We start from the raw sequence: 21214 nt of genomic DNA on the forward strand, positions 1-21214 counted from the left end.
ACAGGTGGAGTGGGGGTAGAGACAGAGACACCCACTAGGCTTTGAGAGTATGTCATGAGCTGTGATGGAACAGGCTGCTTCCCTCAGTTTCCTCATCTGTAAAATGGGGGTAGAATCTGCTCTCAAGGTTGTAGAGCAACCTAAGTGATGAGGTAAAAGGGCTTTGAAAAGCTCTATTCAGATGTCAACTTTCATAATATTTGGACTGGCAGGGAGCGGCACCCTAAAAGAATGCAGTGTCACTTAGACCTTTCCTTAAGTAGGTCTGGCATCTAGTGTGCTGCTCACAAGGAGAGACTCACGCTGACTCCTGGGGTGCTTTGGCTCGCGGCTCACAATGCTTGTTATTAGCTGTATTTTAAGATTGTACATTTAAAATGTGTGGCACTGGAGCTGCTCTGCAGAGGTCCCTGTGTGGCTCCAAGGACACAGCGTGGCCGGAGAATCTGGGGCCTGCTTTTTTTTTAAATATTGGATTCCCAGTGAGCAAGGAGGTCCTTTTATAAAGAAACGTGCGTTCCTTCCCTGGCTGAACAAAGCAGGTAGGCTGTTACCGATGGCCCAAGGGTCACGCAGGTCCCCCCCCCCCCCGCAGCATTCATCATTCTGGCATTGGCCTTGGGGTGCTGCTGAGGCCAAAACCTTTGCCTGGACCACAGTTTCTGGGGTAACCCCCCCAAAAAAAACCAGCCTTTAAAATATTCATTTGAAGAAAAGATTGCTCTAGACAAAGCCAAAACCTACTTCCAACCCCAGTAATGTGAGTTCTTCCCTGGAAACACCCCGTAGCTCACCTCAGCCCCCACCCCCAGCCGTTTACCTCCACTTATCTCCCTGCCAAAGTATCTCCTAGCTACCAGTATTGACCGTTCTCCGGACCTGAGGCTGGTCAGCGGGCTGGGGCGCTGGCTCTCAGCTAGCTCGTGTTCGTGCCTGCCAGGCACTCACTGGCTTCTGGAAAAAAAGACTGTGTGGGAGGATGGAGCCAAATTGGGCTGCAGTTTGAAACCATCCTGAGAGCTGACAGATTTGACTAAGATGGGGGAGGAAGAGGGTTCCTCACAAAAGTAGCCAGAGCTTAAAATGGAGTTGGCAGCTTGCAGTCTGGGGGTGAGTCTAGCCCTCCACCCAGCTTGTGCCCCAGGACTGGATTGTTTCAGAACTACAGGAGACACAGACTTGGAGAAAGTCCTGATAACCCCTGTCAGCCACTCTCTGGGGTGCTCCCAGGGTCCCTCTGGGGTCCCCAGGCCATCAGACTCCACAAGCATGGTGCCCCTGGCATTGCCAGGCTCTGAAGGCTTGGTTTTTTTTCCTGAGACTCCAAGCCCCACTCTGTTGAAAGATGTCAGCACGCACACCAAATCAGTGCCATCCCTGCTGAGAGACTGTACATCACAGTGGCTGGAAGCACAGGCCCTAGAATTGCACACACCTGGTTCTGAGTCCCAGAACACGCGTAGGAACACGCGTCCTACGCGTGTCTATCTCAAGGCTGTTGGGAAAGTTAAGTGACAGACTGCATGTAAATCACCAGGCATAGGCTGTAACTACTGTGGATGAAGGATCTGAAGGATTCAGCCCGTCAAGGGAGGTGTTCCTTCATCCAGTCTGATGGAGAAATGTAATGGAGCTGTCCTTGATGGGAATCACAAGATCTAGCAAAGACCCCTCTTGGCCAGACCACCAGGAAGATGGACCAATAACCTGGGCGGTGTCTGCAGGCTCCTTTATCAACCTGAGGCTTCCTGAAGGCCAAGTTCCCTGTGTGGGTGGAAGGGCCTGCTTGCTCTGCAGTTTGCCATAACTTTGCATATGATTTGCATATGCTTTGGGGGGCCCCTGCCGTTTCTTCTGGCATTTCCGAGTTAAAATATTGCTGCTTCTCCAGACAGGCCCAATATTGATTTTCTTCTAATGCAGTCACTTCTCTAACCACTCTGATTGACCTGGTTCCTTCACCCAGTGAATGGGGAATGAGAGGGTTGAGGTGCGGCATGGATGGGGGGAAGGGAGGAGGGACACTGTCGACCTTAGAGCACGTGCTACTTCTGAACCTGAGCCATCCTGGGCGATGAGAATGAGCTGCTTCCAGAAGGATGAAGAAAGGAGAGAGGGAATTTTCTCCCTCGGGTCCATCCTAGTCTGTTCCTGCCCTGCATCCCTAATCTGACTCGTGATGCCCTAGGTCCACTTGCCAAAGTGGTCCAGGGGCAGGGTGGGGAGGCGCAGGCCTGGGGCGGGAGGAGGGGGAGGGGCGCCGCGACAGCCAGCGGCTTTGAGGAACCTTGCGAGAGGAAGTGGCTTCCGAACTCCTCTGCGTGCAGTGAGAGAGAGGGGCAGGAAAGGCGCGGGAGGCGGGGGAGGTGTCGAGTTGGCGCTCGGCGCACGGGGCGGAGGGGGGAGCCGGCGAGGAGGGGCTGAAACCGCAGATGACTAGTGAGTTGGAGAGCGAGGTGAGCGCAGCGGGGTCCAGGTCCGACCCCCGTGCTGGCAGCCGCTGGGGAACAGGTTACCCCGCCGCCCGAGCCACTCGGGCCCCAGTGTAAAAAACCGAGGCAGCCGGCTCCGGGTCTGCCCGGCCCGATAACGGACTCGCTCCCCGGCGGGGCTAGAAGCTCACGCCGCGGCCGCCTGGGGAGAGATCCCCACCTCCCTCCGCCGCATCCCGAGAGCCTGGCCCCATCAGATGCGCCCGCTGCCTCCGGCCGGAGCTCCGGGCTAGATGACAGTGGACAGCAGCATGAGCAGTGGGTACTGCAGCCTGGAGGAGGAACTGGAGGATTGCTTCTTCACTGCCAAGACCACCTTTTTCAGGAATGTGCAGAGCAAACATCCTTGGAAGGTAAACTTAATAATACGAGAGACTTTCATTGTGGGGAAATAACCTCTGTGGTCTAGAAGGGAAATCTTGCACCTGGCAAACAGGCAGTCATGTCTTACGGGCGTGGGTGGGCAGTTGCCCTGCGCACCCTCTTGAACTTGTTGGCCGAGGAGACCACGGGTTGGATCTGGAGCCCTTTGGGGGCCACCGGCAAATGCTCCTTTCGGCATTTCTTGTCCCTGGACCTTTTCAAACTGGCTCTCTAGGATTTGGGGACAGCGCTTGGCTGGTGGTTCGGGGACATGCTCACCTGTGCCTGGAAGGGTGACCTTCCCCCAAATGCGAGCTTTGAATCTCTCGATGGCAAATGGGTGGCACCCAGTCCCTCATTAAGATAATCATTAACAGGTTGAGACTTCCGTATTGCAAATGGCCAGAAACCATCTTAAAACACAGTCCCGCAACTTTGCAGAAGTCTAGGGTGTTTTTAGAAGCAAACTAAAACTTCCCTCCTAGGTCACTGTCCTACTACCGTTTTGACTTCCTGGGTTAGTTGGGGATAGCCTAAAGGAGTTTGCGTGTGTTCCCTAATGGGGCTGTATGTGCTAGACACCCAGCTTGCCTGAGTCCCCTGGCCTCGCCCTCCCAGTGCGGCTGCGTATCTGCCACATACTTGGTGGGAGTGGTGGTAGAGCTCCGTTTATTTATTTGTTTTGTTATTTAGCTGAGAGGGCTCCAGGCCAGGTCCTTGCCTAAAAGGGCCTGTTTGTAGACTGAAGTGAGCGGTTAACTTTCACAGGTGTGTGCAGGCTCATCATTAATTTAGCAGTCCCACACTGAGTAGAACTAACCAAAAACTTCCCCAGGCCTGACTCTGGGGCCTCCGTGGTTAATAATTCATGTTGCCCGTAGGGCCCGCATTGGCTGGGGTCTGACCTTCAAATAAATGCCCTGGACTTTTCAATTGCGAGAGGACGCCCAAGAATCAGAAGAGAGGTTTTGATTTTAGTGTTTGAAGGATCAACTAAAACAGGCTCTGGAACCAGCACCTGTGTTCTGGGGCACCCCTTCGAGAAGCTGCACTTGTTCTCAAGGACTGGGGGCTGGGGTAAGGAGGCCTCATGCAGAAAGCATGGCTGCAGAGTGAGGTGTCCAGCTCTCTCTTGGAGTTCCTGCCTCATTGTGAAGACCCCCTCCCACCCCACCCCCACGCATACACATACACATAAGGGCACTCCAGCTCTCTGGGGTCTTTATTTAGACCAGTGGTTCTGCACCTTAGCTGCACACTGGAATTACCTGCAGAGCCTTAGAAAATGTGGATACTTGGGTCCCACAGCAGGGGAGTCTGATTTCCTTGGTCTGGAGTGAAGCCTGGGCATGGAGATTTTGAAAAGCTCCCCAGGTACTTCTGAGATGCAACTGAGGTTGAGAACCATTGCTCTAGAGAGTTTTGCTGCTGCCTGGGAAGGAAATGGTTCCTGTTTTTAGAACAAAGTTTAGCTGCTGCCCTCACTGCCCGCCAGGCTGTAAGCCCTCGGTCCCAGAAGCTGGGTTTTTTGCATGATTGGGTAGAGGAAGGGGCACTGCAAAGCTGAGGTTTCTTTCGGTTGGCAAATGAAAAAGGTATCTGTTTCAGATATTTCTTGGGAGAAACAGAGATATTTGTCAATAAGATATGCTGGGGTGGGGTGGCAGTGGGAGAGGTGACTTGTTCCTTGGTCCAGAGAGCCTCCTCTCTTCACTGTCCCCCCAGATCCCCCTGCAAGCATCACTCCTGAAGATACACCTTCGGTTTGGCACACACATCAACTCTACTTTGTCTGGTTCTTGAATTCATTGCATGTCTTGAGGCCTCTGCATAGCCCCCTACCTCATTTTGCCCAAGTCTATAAGCCCTCAGAGGGCGAGAATCCCTTCTAAGAAACGGGTTTTGTTGAACCCCACACAGGGTGATAAGGATAAATGCTTCAAAGGACAGAGAGGTGGCCATGGCCCCTCTTATCCCCGGCCTCTGCCTGGCTGCAGTGTGAGAAGAGTCTTGACGGAGGTTCAGAACTGCTGTCGGGGACTGTTTTTCTCAGCACCAGACTTGCCATGCGCACAGCCTTCTCCGGGGGTGCAGGGCTGCCTCTCATCGGGGAGCACGCACTGGGGCGGCCCCCGGCTGTGACGGGGTGCGTGTGGCTGACTCAGGAGCTGGCGAGCTTCATCCACATATTTCAGTCTCTGGTCCGTCTGGGTGTTTTCCAGCCTTTAATAACATTTTAGCTCTCTCTTCTCCCTTGCAGCCACTTCTGGAAAGGGTTTCAGAGAGATCTGCCATCTCCTGACCCCATTCTGACCCCTAACATTGCTTTTTTCCTACCCAAAGAGAGATCGCATATGAGCTCCTAGGAGAATTTCTCCTTCCTGTCTCCAAGGAAAGGCGTTTATGTGCTTCCCGGTCGCCCAGAGACTGAGGGCCGCATTCAGGAAAGGCCAAGCCGGCTTCTATAATTAGCCTTGTCAGAACAACCTGTATCTGCTGCCTGCGCGCCCCTGGCTGGCGCAGAGCTGCGGGGAGCCTCCTGCTGTTCTAGGAGCCTTCCCTGGCCTGGCCTCCGAGGAGCCCAGGAGGCCTCTCACCAGCCCCTTGGGCAGGATGTGGGAGGGTGGGGAAGGGTCCTCATTCACAGAGAGGAGGCCCTGAAGAGAGGCAGCAGCAGAGGAAGTGGGCCTAGGCCCTGGGCCCCAGCTTGTTCTCTCCTTTCAGAAAACAGCTGCTTCCTGGGGCCCAGGGCCTTCTCTGAGAGGGGCAGAGAGACCCAGTTTTCAGTCTTCGCTTCAGGGGGCTGAGGTGGGGCCCTCCGGGGACTTCCCCCTTGGCTGCTGGGCACGATTAGATTGCTCACCCGGGGTCACGTGTCCAAATGGGGCTCTTGGTGGCTTGGGGGAAGCCCAACCTGTGTGCTCAGAGATGCAGCCCAAGCTGCTCTCAGGAAAGTGCACACACGGTCACTCAGTCCAAGACACTGGAGTTGGGTCGGGGTAGGGGGGTCATTCGAGGTCACACAGAAAGTTCATGACGGACCCAGGGTTAGAACCTACATCTCTCATCTCCCAGCCCAGAGGTTTTTCTGTTTTAGTCCCACAAAGGGCAGGTTTTGGTGATGTGTGGGTCTGGTGACTGGGACCTCTGGGCATCCCTGCCAACTGCTCCTTTGTTCCTGTCTGGGATCTGACTCTGGAAGTGAGGCCAACTTCCACTCCCATCGGTTCCCCAAATGCCTGCAGAGGGTGGCAGTTTAGTCCCCCTGAGCAGGGACACGGGCACTCTGAGCTCTCTCTGCATGTTCCACGGGCTGCGGGACCCCAGGAGCCATCCAGAGCATCGGGGTGAACGCTCTGGGGACACAGAAAGCCCGCTGCTTGCAGCACGTCAGAGCTGGAAGGACCCGGATCTGGCACCTCACTTTACAGATGGAGAGGCTGAGGCCAGAGAGGCGCGAGGACTTCACCAGGCCAAATACCGGGCTGGGCGGCGCCAGGACTAGCCCCCTCTTAGAAACCTTGTTAAGAGCTCTTCTTGGTCTTCTTCACTCCGTGCGTGACAGGGGTGAACTGCAGTCCTTGTCCTCTCAGAGCCTTCTACAAAATGGAAAGACCCAAACAACCTCGGGCTAGGAAAGAGCTGCTGAGTCCTTACATCCCTCCACTGCATAAGGCCCTCACCGTCCCTCCGTTCCTCAGGCACAGCGGCCCAAGAAACATTCACTCTACACTTGACACTAGCAGGGGTCCCTCTCATCAGTCCCTGAATCTTACAACTTTACAAGTTCTTCTTCGTGTCTATCCTAGAACACTGCTTGCTGTATCTTCATCATGCGTGTTTTCTTTGTGGATATGGAGGTGCAAGTTTGGCTCCATCTGTGGTTAAATATTATACTTAAGCACAGCTGGAATACTTTCCTATGCCACCCCCCACCCCACCCCCCATACCCAGGCCCTCCCTGGTCTACACTGACACCATTGATTCTTGAAAAATTCAAGGAAGACGCAAAGAGGAAGGCGTGGGGGGCGGTGTCTCAGAGGTCACTGTCCGAAGCCACTCCTGGTTCCGTCCCTGCACTTGCCCCGTCTCTTCTTGGGCCTCTGTGGCTCCAGGGACGTCATCCAAGCCTGACAGCCCTGGGACCCGTCAGGGAAATCCCCATCTCTCTGCCAGCAGCAGGAACACCCAGGTCTCGGGCTCAGCACCTGCCCCTGACCTTCTTGGCATGAGAGAAAAGAATACTAAAAATAAGTAGGTTCCAAATTTGAGCAATAAAAATTAAATCTTCAGAACCATTGGACCATATAACTGCTTTTCTATGTGCTTTCTCAGAAGCCTGCCCAGCTCGAGACTCACCTCGAAAGATGCTTCACGCTAGCGCAGCCACGCGATAGCCTCCCTTTGGGGCTGGAACCTGTATTCCCCTCCTGTGGAATTTACTTCTCGTTGCTTCTCTGGCCCTTCCCAGTGTTCCTTTTCTCCGTGAAGATGGTAAACCCTGTAAGATCAGAACTCGCATCCCCTTCGGGCGCAAGGCAGCACCAAGTACTGGTTACTGAAGCGGGCGCTGACTAAACGCTGGTTGAGTTCAGTTGCTGCATCGTCTCTCTTGCATCCTGTATAATCAGGGTGGACCAACTGTTGTAACAAACAGCCCCCGTTATTTTCAGTCATTGGATAATAGAAGTTTATTTCCCTCTTTAAGTAAAGTTACATTGGCAAGTGGGGCTCAGGGTAACACATGGGAGGTTTTGTGGGCCAGGCCCGGAAATGGTGTGTGTGTTTTACATCCACGTACTATTGGCCAGAACTCAGTCACGTGGCCACACCTAACCACAGGGAGGTTGGGAAATGAAGTACAGCTGTGAGCCCGGGCAGACGAGGAAGCTGGATGTGGTAAACACTTAGCTGTCTCTGTTGCACATCCTCTTCCTACCTCTCTGCTCAACCACCGCTGGAAGCTCTGCTCTGCTTTTTTGGTGAAGGGCCGTAACCTCTGTCTCTTTGACTTTGTACCTGTCCATCTGTCACCAAGGATGTGCTCTTCCTGGGATGGGGGGTGTGTGTGTCCTGTCTCCCCCAACTACACTGGGAACTTTTTGAGGACAGATGCTTTTCCTTACTCAGCACTGCCCCGGTTCCTCTGTAGCATCTGAAGGCTTCAGTGGTGCTTACAAGGTTTGCCCTGGCTACTGACATCAGAATCTCTCTTTGGATCACTCTTTGAAAATGGAGTGTCAAGGGTCCACTCTAGACTTTTTGGCTCCTGAATCTTCGGAGGTAGGACCCTCAAATCTGCTTTTTTAATACTTCCCCCTGGTGATTCTCATATATACTGAAGTCTGGGAACCACCAGTTTAGGAAATGTTTGGTAATTGATGACTTCGGTTGGAATTCAAGATGAGCATTTATCACAGATTCCAGAGAGCCTCCTAGGCTGGAAGCCCAGAAGGTAAAGGGTTTTGTCCCTGGTCACACAGCTAAGTAGAGACAGACCAAGGACTCAGAGCCCCTGGGTCCCTGCTCAGAGCGGTCCCCATTACTCTCACCGCAACGTGCTAGCAGGGATGTTGAGGGGACGGCCCTTGGTGATCATGACCGATGCGTGATGTAACGGAAGCAGAACTGTAAGCAAAGTCCTGGCTTCTCATCTCAGCTCCAGCTCTTAACTGAGGGGCTGTGGCCAAGACACTTCAACCCTCCAGACCCAGGCGCTTCATCTGGTCCTTTTAGCCAGTGCGATACGAGCCTGTCCTTCTTCTTTATCTGAGAGTCCCTCACCACTTTGCATGGGAGCAGAGCCTTCTTACCAGTTTCTCATGGGACTGGCAGGGATAGATCCTGACTACCAAGTTCTCTAAATTGTAAGGACTTCGCTAGGGTGGGGTCAGGAAGGGGGCCTGAATGGTTACATGAGCCCCCTCTCCAGGACCACCTGGGACTTACCCAAGACATCCTCACCTTTGTGTTCCAGATTCCTCCCCTCCCACCCACCCCTCTCTCTTCACAAGTTTAGACTGTTTATCCTGACTCAGCTGGCTTTTCCCTCTAAAGCAATTCCAGTTATAGCTCAGGGCGCATGCAACAGCCATTCACCCACGCAGTTTAGGGAGAAAGGAAGATTTTACACTGGTATCAACCTTGAATCCTAGCTCTTAGTTTACACCATCAGGTTGGACTCTGGATCCAGCTTCCACCCCATGAGCTTGAAAGGGAGGCATCGTCGGGCCCAGCCTGGGTGCCCAGCAGCCTGTATTCCCATCCCTCTGCTGCTCTTGACTTGCCAGGTAACACACACCTGTGTGCTTTCCAGCTTGGGGATCCTCCTGTGTGGAGGACCCAGACCTGTCTTCATTCAGGGCCTCGGTCTCCTCTTCTGGATGGCTCAATCTACCCATAAAGTAGCATCCCGGTCCTGACATGGCATATTCTCTGCGGATAAGAGGCCCAGATAAATTTGCCAAAAATCAGGAGCATTTAAGTTCAGGGCCGGGAGGAAGAAGGAAGCTGTAGTGGCAGAAAACTTCAGGTTTCCCTCTCTCAGCCTGTGGCTTCTGTCCTTGGTGCTGTCCTGGTCCCTGTCTCTTCTTTTCTCCCACCCCACCCCAGCTTTACTTATCACTCCCCAGCCTACATCCCCCATCTCACCTCTCTTCTTGGCTCTAGAATACTTTTTTTTTTTTTTTTTGGTCTGCTTCAGGTCGTTGAGGCACGTGGGGTCTTTTGCTGCAGCACACAGGATCTTCGTTGCGGCACTCGAGCTTCTCTCTAGTTGTGGCGTGTGGGTTTTTTGGTTTTTTTTCTCTCTCTAGTTTTGGCGTGCGGGTTCCAAAGCACGTGGGCTCTGTAGTTTGCAACCCTCAGGCCCTCTCGTTGAGACGTGCGAGCTCAGTAGTTGTGGCGTGCGGGCTTAGTTGCCACTTGGCCTGTGGGATCTTAGTTCCCCGACGAAGGATCGAACCCGCATCCCCTGCCTTGGAAGGTGGATTCTTTACCACTGGACCACCAGGGAAGTCCCTAGTATAGATTCCCTATAGCCTATTGGAGGTCTCCCATGCTCCTCAGATGCCTAAGATTTAGTATGTCCAGAACCAACTCGTAGCTCTGCCCATGACTGATTTCTCTCCCTGTCTCTACCCCACCCTACTAGTCCCCTCCCTACCTTTGAAACCTCGGGGGTCTCCCCGCTCATCCCTTCCATCCAGTATGTCACTGTGGCTTCTGCCTCCACAGTGTCGCAGATGTCGGTCTCTCCTTTCTGTCCCCCGCCCTGCCCTATGTTGGGGGCTTGTCACCTCACCCCTAGATGCTCCAGGAGGTCACCCAACCAGTTTCCATCCTGTTTCTTCTCCTTCTGTATATCCTGCATTCGATGGCATATCGGTCTGGTGTCCTGAAGCCTTCGGAGCCCCCCGTTTGCTTCCAGAGCAAAGCCCACACTTCGTTCCTGCTCGTTATGTAGCATCCAGGGCCCCACAATGCCTGGGCTCAATCAAAATGTTGTGTTCTTAAGTTTCTTATAGCACCGAGCACTGGGGTGCTGGGAGATACAGAGATGGATAAAATGCAGTCTCCACACTTAAAGACCTATGGCCCCAGCCACGTTGTGTAACAGACCCTAGTTGCCCCCCTTCCCCACCCATGAAGTGTCTGGATGGGGGCCCCTGAGCAAAGGGTCATCCAGGGGGAAGACACGCTGCATCTGCCCTGCAGCCACGTGACTCTCATCAGGACCTGGCAGCAGCTCCCAGAATCAGAGAGCCTGGGGCATAGCTTAGGGGGGTGCTGGGGACAGGCTGGCAGTGACAGAGCTGCAGCAGCCACTGAGAGGGTTGGAGGAGATTGACTTAACCTCTGAAAAGCAGAGACTCCTGGAGCTGGAGGAGACTGTCAAGGGTCTTTACAGCCATTCCCCTGTTTCCGAGCAGGCCTGCATATAACTGACACAGGCAGGGAGGGAAGCTGTGCTCATTACCACCATCCTCCTCCAACCCATTCATCAGTCCTCCCTTGTCCACGGTGCTAGACAATGTGACTGCAGCTGGTTGGATCCCTGCTGTGTATGAGGCTACAGTTCGAGGCAAAAAAAATCGGGGAGGGCGGCCGCAGAGCGTTTCCGCCTAACAGACCACACTGGCAGAATTTCTATTGCTGTCAAGCCGAAAGGTTGGCGTGTTCAATGAGGTTGTATGTGAGAGGGGCTTAGCCAAGGGCGAGGCCCCCACCCCACGCTCACCCGACCCCAAAACACATGCTCTTCCCACCACACACATGGCATCTCGGGTGAGAGTCAAGTTCCGAAAGGCTCCAGCTAAGCTCAGCTCTCCCAGCTCTAATCTGGTGACCTGCCGCAGGAAGCTGTTCTTCTCGTTCAGCCAATTTCCAGATGCTAAAATCCAGGCTGTTTTTCCCTGTTCTGGTCTTGGGAAACCTGGTCGCCATACTCTGCCACCAGCACCTCATCAGCCTCCAGTCCGTGAGCCCCTCTGTATCCTTCTCATCTCCTGGCTCTCCGCAGAGTGAGGAGTGGTGTTGGGCTGTCCCCCGTGCCGTGATGCAGGCGTCAAGGGGAGCTGGGACCACAGGGCACCAGCCTTGCGGCGGAGAGTATGAGAGGCAGGGCCCTCCGTTGGCCAGAACACGTGGAGAGGCAGTAGGCAGGCCTAAACTCCGGAGTCACACATGGCTGGGAAAGTGTGGGTTAGCGAGGAGGAAGCGGGAGCTGATGGGTCCAGGGTGTTTAGAGAGCATTTCCGGTTGCAACTTGATGCTCCCTTCTTTCTGCTCCCAAAACACTGGTGTATCCTTCTCCCCTATCCCTCATTTTGATGGGCTGTACTTTTCTGGAAGAGGAACAAGATCTTGTTCATCATCGTGTCCCCAGCACATGGTAGGCACTTAATGCGTGTTTGATAAAGGAGGAGGGAGCTTGGAGGTTCTTCCTCAAAAAGTTTCTTTCCCCAAGAGGCAGCGGGGGCTCCCGGAGGACACACACAGCACTTTAGGCAAAGTGTGTGAAAACGATCTCAGGACTGTGAGAAAGGGAAGCTTGCTAAGATTCTGGGTGAGGAATCAATGGATTTTTCCAGTGACTCTGAAAAGAAAAATCTCACTGAGCGAGCAGAAAATGCAAGGACAGCTTTCCATCCACCCCATCTGTGGTTGCTCAGCTATTTGCCTTGGAGGATGAGGGCAGGCAGGGCTGGGTTACTAAGCAACCAGGCCCTGGCACCTGCTGGCAAGTGTTGGTGTGGTCCTTCCTCAAGTGGGGCCTCCCTGGGGGGCTGAGGCAGAGGGGTCCGTGTGGGGAGGCGGGAGAGCCCGCTTTGATGGATTTCTCCTGTCTGCCTTTCAGCCATGGGAATGGCAGGTTGAGGGGGGAGGAATCAATACACTTCTCATTTGTTTAACTTTCCCAGTTTAACTCTAAGCAAGTGAAGATCCCAGTTTGGTGACCCCAGTAGTCTGAGCATTCTCAGACAGCCCAGGTAGAGTGGGCGGGGGCCCCAGGCCCTCAAGTGGGCCCAACACTGGGCCTGGCAACCCAAGCCCTCAACCTTCACTCTGGGTGACCTCAGGAAGCATGCTCACTGCTCTTGGTCTCACTTTCTCCTTCTGTAAAATGGGGAGACTTGCCCCTCCAGTGGAGACTAATTGCTAAAGAGGGCCCAGCATCTGGCTGTGAGAATGGGTGGAGAACTCCTGGGCTTGGAATTATAAAGGCTGTTTCGAGGAATGCAGATGGGTGTTGAATTGTGACGTGAGGTGGGGTTCTTGACTGTGGTGCGTGGAGGTGTAAGGTTCTGTTCACAGAACAGAGAAAGGGCAGGAGCTAGGGTTCTGCTGGGAAATGGTTAGAATGTACAATAGTAATAGTCAGTTCCTGGGCCTTGATGTGTGCCGGGCACTGTTCTAAGCGTATAGACTCATTTAATCCTCACATCATCTACAGTTACCGCGTGAACAACGCGGGTCTGAACTGCATGGGCCACTTATGTTTGGATGGTTTCAACAGTAAATATTACTGTAGTACACGGTCTGTGGTTATTTGAATTCGCGGATGCAGGATACCGAAGGCCCACTGTACGTTATATGCAGATTAGCTCCAGCATTGTTTAAAGGGTCAACTGTGTATATGGTTTCCATTTAACAGTGAGGAAACTGAGGCACTGAAGGGGTTCAAGGGTCACACAGTAGTAAGGGGCAGATCCAGAACTTGGACCCAAGTAGTCTAATGCCAGAGCTCCCAGCCCCTAAGCTATGCCGCCTCTCCTGTAGCTCTTTCCAGAATTACCCAAGTAACCGAAGCCCCAGCAGTGAGGCCAGGAGATGCTCACAGATGCAGCTGCATGTCAGCAGCATTCGTCTTGGAGTCACTGAGGACAGCGCACTTTACCAGGCCATTTAGGAGACAGGAAACCAGATGTCCCTGCCCCTGAGCCTTTAGGATACAATGAGAAGACACACACGTGGAAAGACTCTGAGCTACTCAATGACCAACCAAGACACGTTTCAGTATCACAGAGTAATCCCGGAGCACCAGCGTGGGCTGGGTTAGCAGGGCAGGCAGGCAGCGCAGGGACAAGAGGGCGTGTGTGGGCCAGTGGCGAGGCTCCAGCACCCAGCACCAGCCCAGCCAGCAAAGATGAAGGCACAGGCGGGGCTTCCAGTTAGAGGGCAGCCGAGAAGGAGCCACTCCCCGCAGCAGGGCAGTGACACGGGTGTCCCAGCCGCCCCGCCCCTCTGAACGAGCGTGGCAATGCAGGGATACGGGGAGCTGGCACTGGCTCCCACGCGCCCACTCACCACCTCGGAATTCTCTGAATCATTTACGGAGGCTCTGCCCCAGCCGGAGCCAGCACGTGGTGGGAGAAGGTGCGCCTGCTGTCCCGGCACCCACGGCCTGTGATTAGAACACACGAGCTGGACTCCTAGAACCGCCCATCTCTCATGGCCCCGTGACTCTGCAGGGCTTGGCTTGATGGCTCTCAGAGCACGTGGGATCCTAGAAGCTGCGGGACCCTGTGGTCAAAGCATTCTTGTGCAGAGATGTCCACTAGGATGAGAGTGAGGAAGGGATTCGGAGACGGGGATGGAAAACTCTGAAGGCAAGCCAATTGCGAGCTCCCAGCTCGGCGACTTCAGCAGAATTCCACGACTCCATGGCCTGCACAGGAAAGATGAGACAGTGTTGCCCCACATCTTCCTTTTGCTGTCACATCCATTTCTCTAGGATGTGTGAGGTTGGAAAGCCGGGGTAGCTCCTTGCTCATGGCCGGCTGTGACGGGGTGCGAGGAGAGCATCTGAAGCAGGGTGGGAAGTGCCCGCTGCTTGAATTGCCTAACGATTCAGGTTTCTGCAGAATGTGGGTGATTGGACTGTTCGTCCCAAGGCCCGTTCGAGATCTCTGAGCCCAGGCTTCTGAATTGCACCCGAGCTCCCCTCTGGAGGGTCGTCTAAGAAGCTGGGAGAAACTCTCCTAACTGCAGCTGTTCCTCTGAGCCAGGCTGGGCTGTCCAGGTCATCCCTAGGCTTCAGCCATTTCGTAGTGCACCTGGCAGGAGAGTGGCCAGGCCTAGGAACAGAGCCTGGTCCTGGAGGTCCTGGGATGAGGGCCCACTTGCTTAGAAGTAGGATCGACTCCTCACTTTCCCGGAATATAGAAAGTAAGGGACACTCCCAACTTTACGGGAACCAGGTGAATCCATGAACCTGGTTACATGGCCCCCAGGTTCCCCTGCCCTTGGAATCTTCTTTTTTTATTGTAAGAAAATATATATAATGTAAAATGTACCATTTTAACCATTTCTACGTGGCATTAAGCACCTTCACATTTTTGTACCACCATCACCACCATCCTCTCCAGAACTTTTGCATCTTCTGAACTCAGCACCCATTAGACAATTAACTCCCCATTCCCTCCTCCCCACAGCCCCTGGCAACCACGATTCTACTTTCTGTCTCTTTGAATTTGATTACTCTAGGAACCACATATGAGTGGAATCATAAAATATTTGTCTTTTTGTGACTGACTTATTTCATTTAGCGTAATGTCTCCAAGCTTCCTCCATGCTGTAGCATGTGTCCGAATTTCCTTCCTTTTTATGAATAATATTCCATTGTGTGTTTGTACCACATTTTGTTTATCCAGTCATCCATCAATAGGTTGCTTCCATGTCTTGGCTATTGTGAACAATGTTGCTATGAACATGAGTGAACAAATCTCTGTTCAAGTCCTACTTTCCCTTCTTTTGGGTATATATCCAGAAGTGGAATTGCTGGATCATATTGTAATTTCATGTTTAATCTTTTGAGGTTTCGCCATACCATTTTTTTATAGCAGCTTCATCATTTTCCATTCCCACCAGCAATGCACACAGGTTGTTATTTTCTGTGTTTTTGAAAATAGCCACCCTGATAGGTGTGAGATGGCATCTCACCATGGTTTTGATTTGCATTTCCCTAATGACTAGTGATTTCAAACAGTTTGTCATGTGCTTATTGACCATTTGTACATCTTCTTTGGAGAAATGTCTATTCAGGTCCTTTGTCCATTTTCAATGGGGCTGTTTGTTTTTTTATTGTTGAGTTACAGGGGCTCTTTGTGTTGATATATTCTGGATCTTGATCCCTTGTTAGACGTATGATTTGCAATGGAATCCTCTTTAAATTGATTCTAAAAGAGCCAAGTCTCGCATTTGAAGAGACTGGAGTCTAGGATGAGTTATTGGAACCCACTCACTCCCCCTGCCCACCATCATCCCTAATTCACTCCGCAGTGCTCTGGTCCTGGGTTCTCTGGGAATACAGAGATGGGAAAGGTGCAACTCCTGGTGTTGGGATGCTCATGGTCTAGTCAGGGAGACAGGCTGAGACACAACTCACACTACTATATAGAGGATGAAACCAGTGCTGGAATAATATTGGGGTGTAAGCTTATGCTGTCGAAGAGCCCGCTAATTCTAGATAGAAGTGGTGGATTAAGGAAAGTATCCCCCAAAGATATATCAGTTCCAGGGGGCAAATTCTCTCAGATGAGGAGGAGGACGTCTCAGACTGAATGATCAAACTAAGATGTCAGGGAGACTGAAAGGAGACAGGGACCTAGCAGGAAATCCAGTGAGGAAAACTAACCTGAAAAAAGACCTTCTCGGGCTTCTCTGGTGGCGCAGTGGTTGAGAGTCCGCCTGCCGATGCAGGGGATACGGGTTCGTGCCCCGGTCCGGGAAGATCCCACATGCCGCGGAGCGGCTGGGCCCGTGAGCCATGGCCGCTGGGCCTGCGCGTCCGGAGCCTGTGCTCCGCAGCGGGAGAGGCCACAACAGTGAGAGGCCCGCGTACCGCAAAAAAAAAAAAAAAAAAAAAAAGACCTTCTCATGCCCTAGAAACTCTTGAGGGCACAAGAGAATGCCCCAAAGTAAAACTCCTGTTGCCACTGCAGTAGAACAGGTGTCACCCTATTGTGCTTGGATTCACACTTTAGACCTCTGAGCTGAAAAGGGGGGCTTCGTAATGGTCCAGGGGAGGGGAGAACAGAAATGGAAGGGATTTGCAACATCTACCCTCCGAAACAGTCAGAGTGCAGGAGTCTCCTCTGATTTCCAGTTACTGTCTCAGAAGTAGATGGGTGCCACGGAGCAGGAGCCCTATAGGACCCTTATACAATTCTGGAACCTTTCATTTCCATAGATTCGATTTTGGGTTTTGTGTGTGTGGGCATGTGTGCGTCTTATTGCTTCTTTATGTTTTATTCAGTTCATTAAGCAAACGTTTAAGGGCCCCTCCTGTGTGCCAGGTCCTGTCCCAGGAACTGCGTCAGTGAACAAGTCTTTCTCTGCCCTTGGGAAGCTTCTATTCTATGCTCAAGCTGCAGGGATGTGTGCTGATCTTGAGAGGCAGCCAGAGCACCTGTGTCCAGGCCACAGCCAGGCTGGGGGTGGGGTCGGGGGAGGGACTGTCAAGAAAACCTCCAGGGTAGAGTCCAAGGATGCAGTTTTACAGAGGAAAGAAGGACAAGCTGTGCCCTGGGGCCTGCAGTAGACAGAAAAAGTGAGGGCGGGTGTCCGTCTAGGACTGAGAGGGGATACCTGGGGCTACTAGAGTAACCACATGTGCTGGTCTGCCCAGGACTTTCTGATTTGGGCACTGAAAGTCCTGCATCCTGAGAAAACTCAGTCCCGAGCAAACTGGGACAGCTAGTCACCCTACCTGGGACTCAGAGCTGAAGGCACCGCCTACTTATCCATGGGACACACAGTGGGCATGTAGTGCCAGGGGCCCACAGCACTTCAGGGGCCCACAAACATGTTTTAATTTCTTTTAAAATCAGGAGAAAGAAATGAACTTTTAGGTTGAAGAAAGTACTTTAATCTATGACATTTATATATTTGTCTTTATACCAATCATAAAATATAATTTCCAAGACTTTTTTATGGAGAAAGGGGCCCACAGCCCTGAGGATGAAAGTGCATGAACAAGAGTCATAATGTGGCCCAGGCTGAAAGCCCTGTCAGGGGCCAAGGTTAAGGCGAGAGGACTCCCGCATGGGGTCACTACCCACCAGTCAGACCTCCCTTTGCCAGATGAACGACTACTGAGGCTGCTGGTAGTTACCATGGCGTTTATTGACTGCTTACTGTATACTTACATTGTGCTAAGCACTTCCAGATGTGCAGTCTCATTCCGTCTCTGCAATAAATGTATAAAGAAGGCCTTCTTATCTGTGTTTCGCAGGCAAAGCATCCCGAGTCTCAGTGAGACTGACTTGACCCCGTTCACAGACGACCAAGGGTAGGGCCGGCAAAGGCCAACCTATGGCTGGATGTGCAGGCAGCGTGGCCTAGTGGGTAATAACATACCTCCATCATTGACTTATTTCGAGGATTAAATGAGACTGTGACTGCTAAACCCTGCGCACGCCTGGCTGTTGAGATTTTTATCATGATAATGAGGCCCTACAGGGCCTGAACTTAAGTGCGAAGCTCCAGGGCCACAGGGCTCTCCCAGCTTCCTGCGTGGGGCTCCTGCCACCCCAGGTGACGTGCTCCTGCCAGTAGACAGAGGTGGCCAAGTGAAAGGGTGAGGGACGCCATGCCCAGGTTCCAGGACATGCTGGCAGCCCAGAGAGTCCACAGACATGACGCCCGCACACACGGAGCTGGGCTGGGCTGCCTGGGAGGCCGCCGAGGCTGGTCCCTGTTGTGCTGTGCTTGTCCCAGTGTCCATGTATGTGTGTCTCTGTCTTCCCTCCTCAGATAACCTGTGAGCTCCAAGGACAGGGACCACACCCCATGGGTTTCAAGTCCCAAGGTGCCTTTCACAGTCCCCAACCCATGGGCAATTCAGTCAGTTGCTGTTGACTGTCTACATTGACCACACTCCATAGTTTTGTCTTTAGGGACTTCAGTCTCTAGTTTTCAAGGCTCCTCCTCTACATCCCCCCAGAGCAGCTCAAATTCCACATGGTTCTGCTTGTATGGATGGCTCCATCCTTCCTTCCTTCCTCTGCTGGGAATAACCTATCAGGGAACACAGTTAAGGAATTTGATTCTTTTATTTCGGGACATTGGACAGCTCCATAGAGGGACTTGTGGGAATCAACACCTTCACTGCCCTGGGTGGGGCTGGGGAAGCCATTCCAGAACACGGCCATCGGGACTCGGATGGGGCCCTGTAGTGAAGCCCCATGGGGCTTCCTCTTTCCCATCTGGTTGAGGCCATCACAAAGGGGCCAATGAACCCTGAATGTGATCTGAGCATCGAGCAGGGTGTGCCCAGCCTGGACAGACAGGTGCCTGCCCCTTTCCTTCAGAGGGTCCTACTTAGGATGCGCCAAACAGAGACAGCAGGTGTTTGGGTCAGGCCAGCTGCTGGGCAGAAGGCGTCTGCAGGTGGTCATTCTCCTGCAGCCGATGCCTGAGGCTCTCATCCCAGACAGAGGCCTGGAGATGCTTCCCACCCAAGGGGCAAAAGAATCGCTGCTGACAGATTTGCTAAGAGCTAAGAAAGAGGAAATGTGGCAAAGGCTCGTGGTGACCAGCTTCCGGGATAGTTTTTGTTTTGTTTTCTTGAACTGTGTGAGTTGAGAAGGTGTGGACCTTACTTGAGCTTGGCCAACGTGGGGTCTGGCGGACGAGTAGAGAAAGCCAGTGGTGAGTAAGGAGCAAAGTCAAGTCGAAGAGAAACGTTAGGCACGTTCTGTAGACCAGTTGTCACTGCTGCAGTGCAGACCTGCTGAGCTCCCAGCTCTCCTCCCAGAGGCCCCCATCCCCACACCCAGTTCTCTGAAACAGAAGAGGAAGCAGTGATGAAAGAAACCACCCTATCCTATCTTCTGTGTAAAATCTTAGAGCTGCAGAGGGGCCTTAGAATTCTGCTGGTCTCGCTTAGTGATTTCACAGATGAGGAAACTGAGGCCCCAGGAGTGAAAGTGACTCACCAGAAGTCACAGGTCATTGGATGGGCTTGCGTTCATTCTCACCAAGAAATTGCAAAGAGCTGAGCCATGGGACAGGCTTCCAGCCAAAGCCCACAGCCCCACGCAGCCCACACCTTCTCAGCATCTGCTTCTTGGGGTGCAGGTTGGTATGAGTTGCTCCTGGACCTGACTACTGTCCACGCTGGGCTCTGGGCTGAGTATCACCTAGGCTGGTCCATTCTCTCCCTGCCACGCAAGCAACAGGTATTTTTCTGACACGTCCTTGGAGGTCAGCCCAGTTCTCCGCTGAGCCCTGCAGAGGGTGCCAAAGAAGAATAATCATCAGATATCCTGTCTGACTCCCTCCAGGGAGCATCTAACTGGGGAGATGGGATTGACACAGGTGAAACAATAATGAAACAGTAAAAGGCAGCATATAATCAGATGCTAAAGGTAGCCATACAGGCTGTGAAGCCACGTCCATAGGTCCTGGCAGTGGTGGAGGTAACATTAGCAGGCAGCTGCGGAGGTCCATGGCACGTAGGAATTTGCAGCTCTGCTATGACAGGAATCTGAGGGTTTGAGGCCATGGGGCTGGTGTTTGGAAATGAGTCCCCGAGCTGGTGAGTGAGCTTAGCTGCCCACCTGCATCCTTCCTCAGGCAGCTTGCTGCCTCCCAATTAGAGAAGGGAGGAGAGAAAGCAGAACTCCAATGAAGTGATAAAGCTTTTGTCTACTTGCGAAAAGTGTCCATTAAGTGAGAGTGAAGTTACCAAAGGCCCATACACTGGTGGTGGGAGGAAATACACAGGAAACACCTGATTCTTGATACAAGTATGATATTAGGAGAAAGGCGGGGACCAGTACAAACCTGTATACTGTATACCTTTCTCCATTTGGGAATTAAAATGTCAGGAACCTAAAAGATTAGGAGAGCAGAAAATGAGGAGATTGCTGTGGGCCAGAGAAATTTTCTCAGGAAACTACACAGAGAAGATGGAACTAGAGGAGATGGGGGCTATGTATTCTAGGCAGAAAAACTGCACAAATGACAGTGTAGAGCAGACGTGGGCAAACTACTGTTCGTGGGCCAGAGTCCACAAATAAAGTTTTACTGAAACACAACCACACTCATCCTATGGTCGCTCTCTGCTACAGTGGCAGAGGTGAGTAGCAACAGAGACTGGATAGCCTACGAAGCCTAAAATATTTGCTCCCTGGCCCTTTACAGAAAAAAATTTGCCAAGCACTAGTGTAGAGAAAAGAATGAACAAACCCTATGACATGTGAGCCAATCCAGAGGAAGTGCTCCAGGAAAGTGAGAAATGAAATTGGCTAACAGAGATAGGACTTTGTATGCCTGGAGTGATAGTTACAGTACATGCCTTTTGGATGGGTTCAATCATTTCCAAAATACCCATTATTTCATTTGGTTTTACCTTTGCATCAATCCTATGAGGCAATAAAGGATTTTTATAGATGAGGAAACTGAGGCTTAAAGACATGATCCAACTCTCTCAAGATCACTTTGTTAGTGATGGGAGTCACAACCTGAACACACGCTTATGTTCACCCCACAGGTATTGCCTGAGCCTCTACCATGTGCCAAGCTGGAACTGAGCTCTGGGACCCCGTGGTGGAGCAGACAGGTGCTTCTCTCACAGAACTCAGTCCAAATGGCAATCCAAGACATACTGCACTATAATTCCTAGCAGAAAGCAAGATCATTTTTCTCCCCCTGTAGGCAATGGGGAAGCACTGAAGTTTCTTGAGCAAGCGTATATATTATCTGCTTCATGCTCAGGGCCACTGGGTGTGGAGAAGAGACAGAAGTATGATGTAAGTCACTAAGGAGCTTCCGTCTAGTTAGGAAGAAAAACCAAGGTGGATGGTCTACTTGGAGGATAATATTAGATGGATATTTAAGTGCAGGATAGT

At 52.3% G+C, this 21214-nt stretch overlaps 1 protein-coding gene across 3 annotated transcripts in view; it reads left to right on the forward strand.

The window, feature by feature from the left end:
* The window catches only part of RASSF5 (Ras association domain family member 5), a 71104-nt gene that overhangs the window by 39572 nt on the left and 10318 nt on the right, over nt 1-21214 (forward strand). Inside the window, exon 1 of one of the 3 annotated variants that reach the window (XM_079932836.1) lies at nt 2464-2845. The exons of the other annotated variants lie outside the window; for them this stretch is intronic. Within the exon in view, the coding sequence (XP_079788962.1) occupies nt 2726-2845 (120 nt within the window). The 5' untranslated portion in view covers nt 2464-2725. Of the gene's footprint in view, nt 1-2463; nt 2846-21214 lie in introns of those variants that run through there. 3 annotated transcript variants of the gene reach the window in all.

The sequence above is a fragment of the Stenella coeruleoalba genome, assembly GCF_951394435.1.
Source record: "Stenella coeruleoalba genome assembly, chromosome: 1".
In the NCBI taxonomy this organism is placed as follows: domain Eukaryota; kingdom Metazoa; phylum Chordata; class Mammalia; order Artiodactyla; family Delphinidae; genus Stenella; species Stenella coeruleoalba.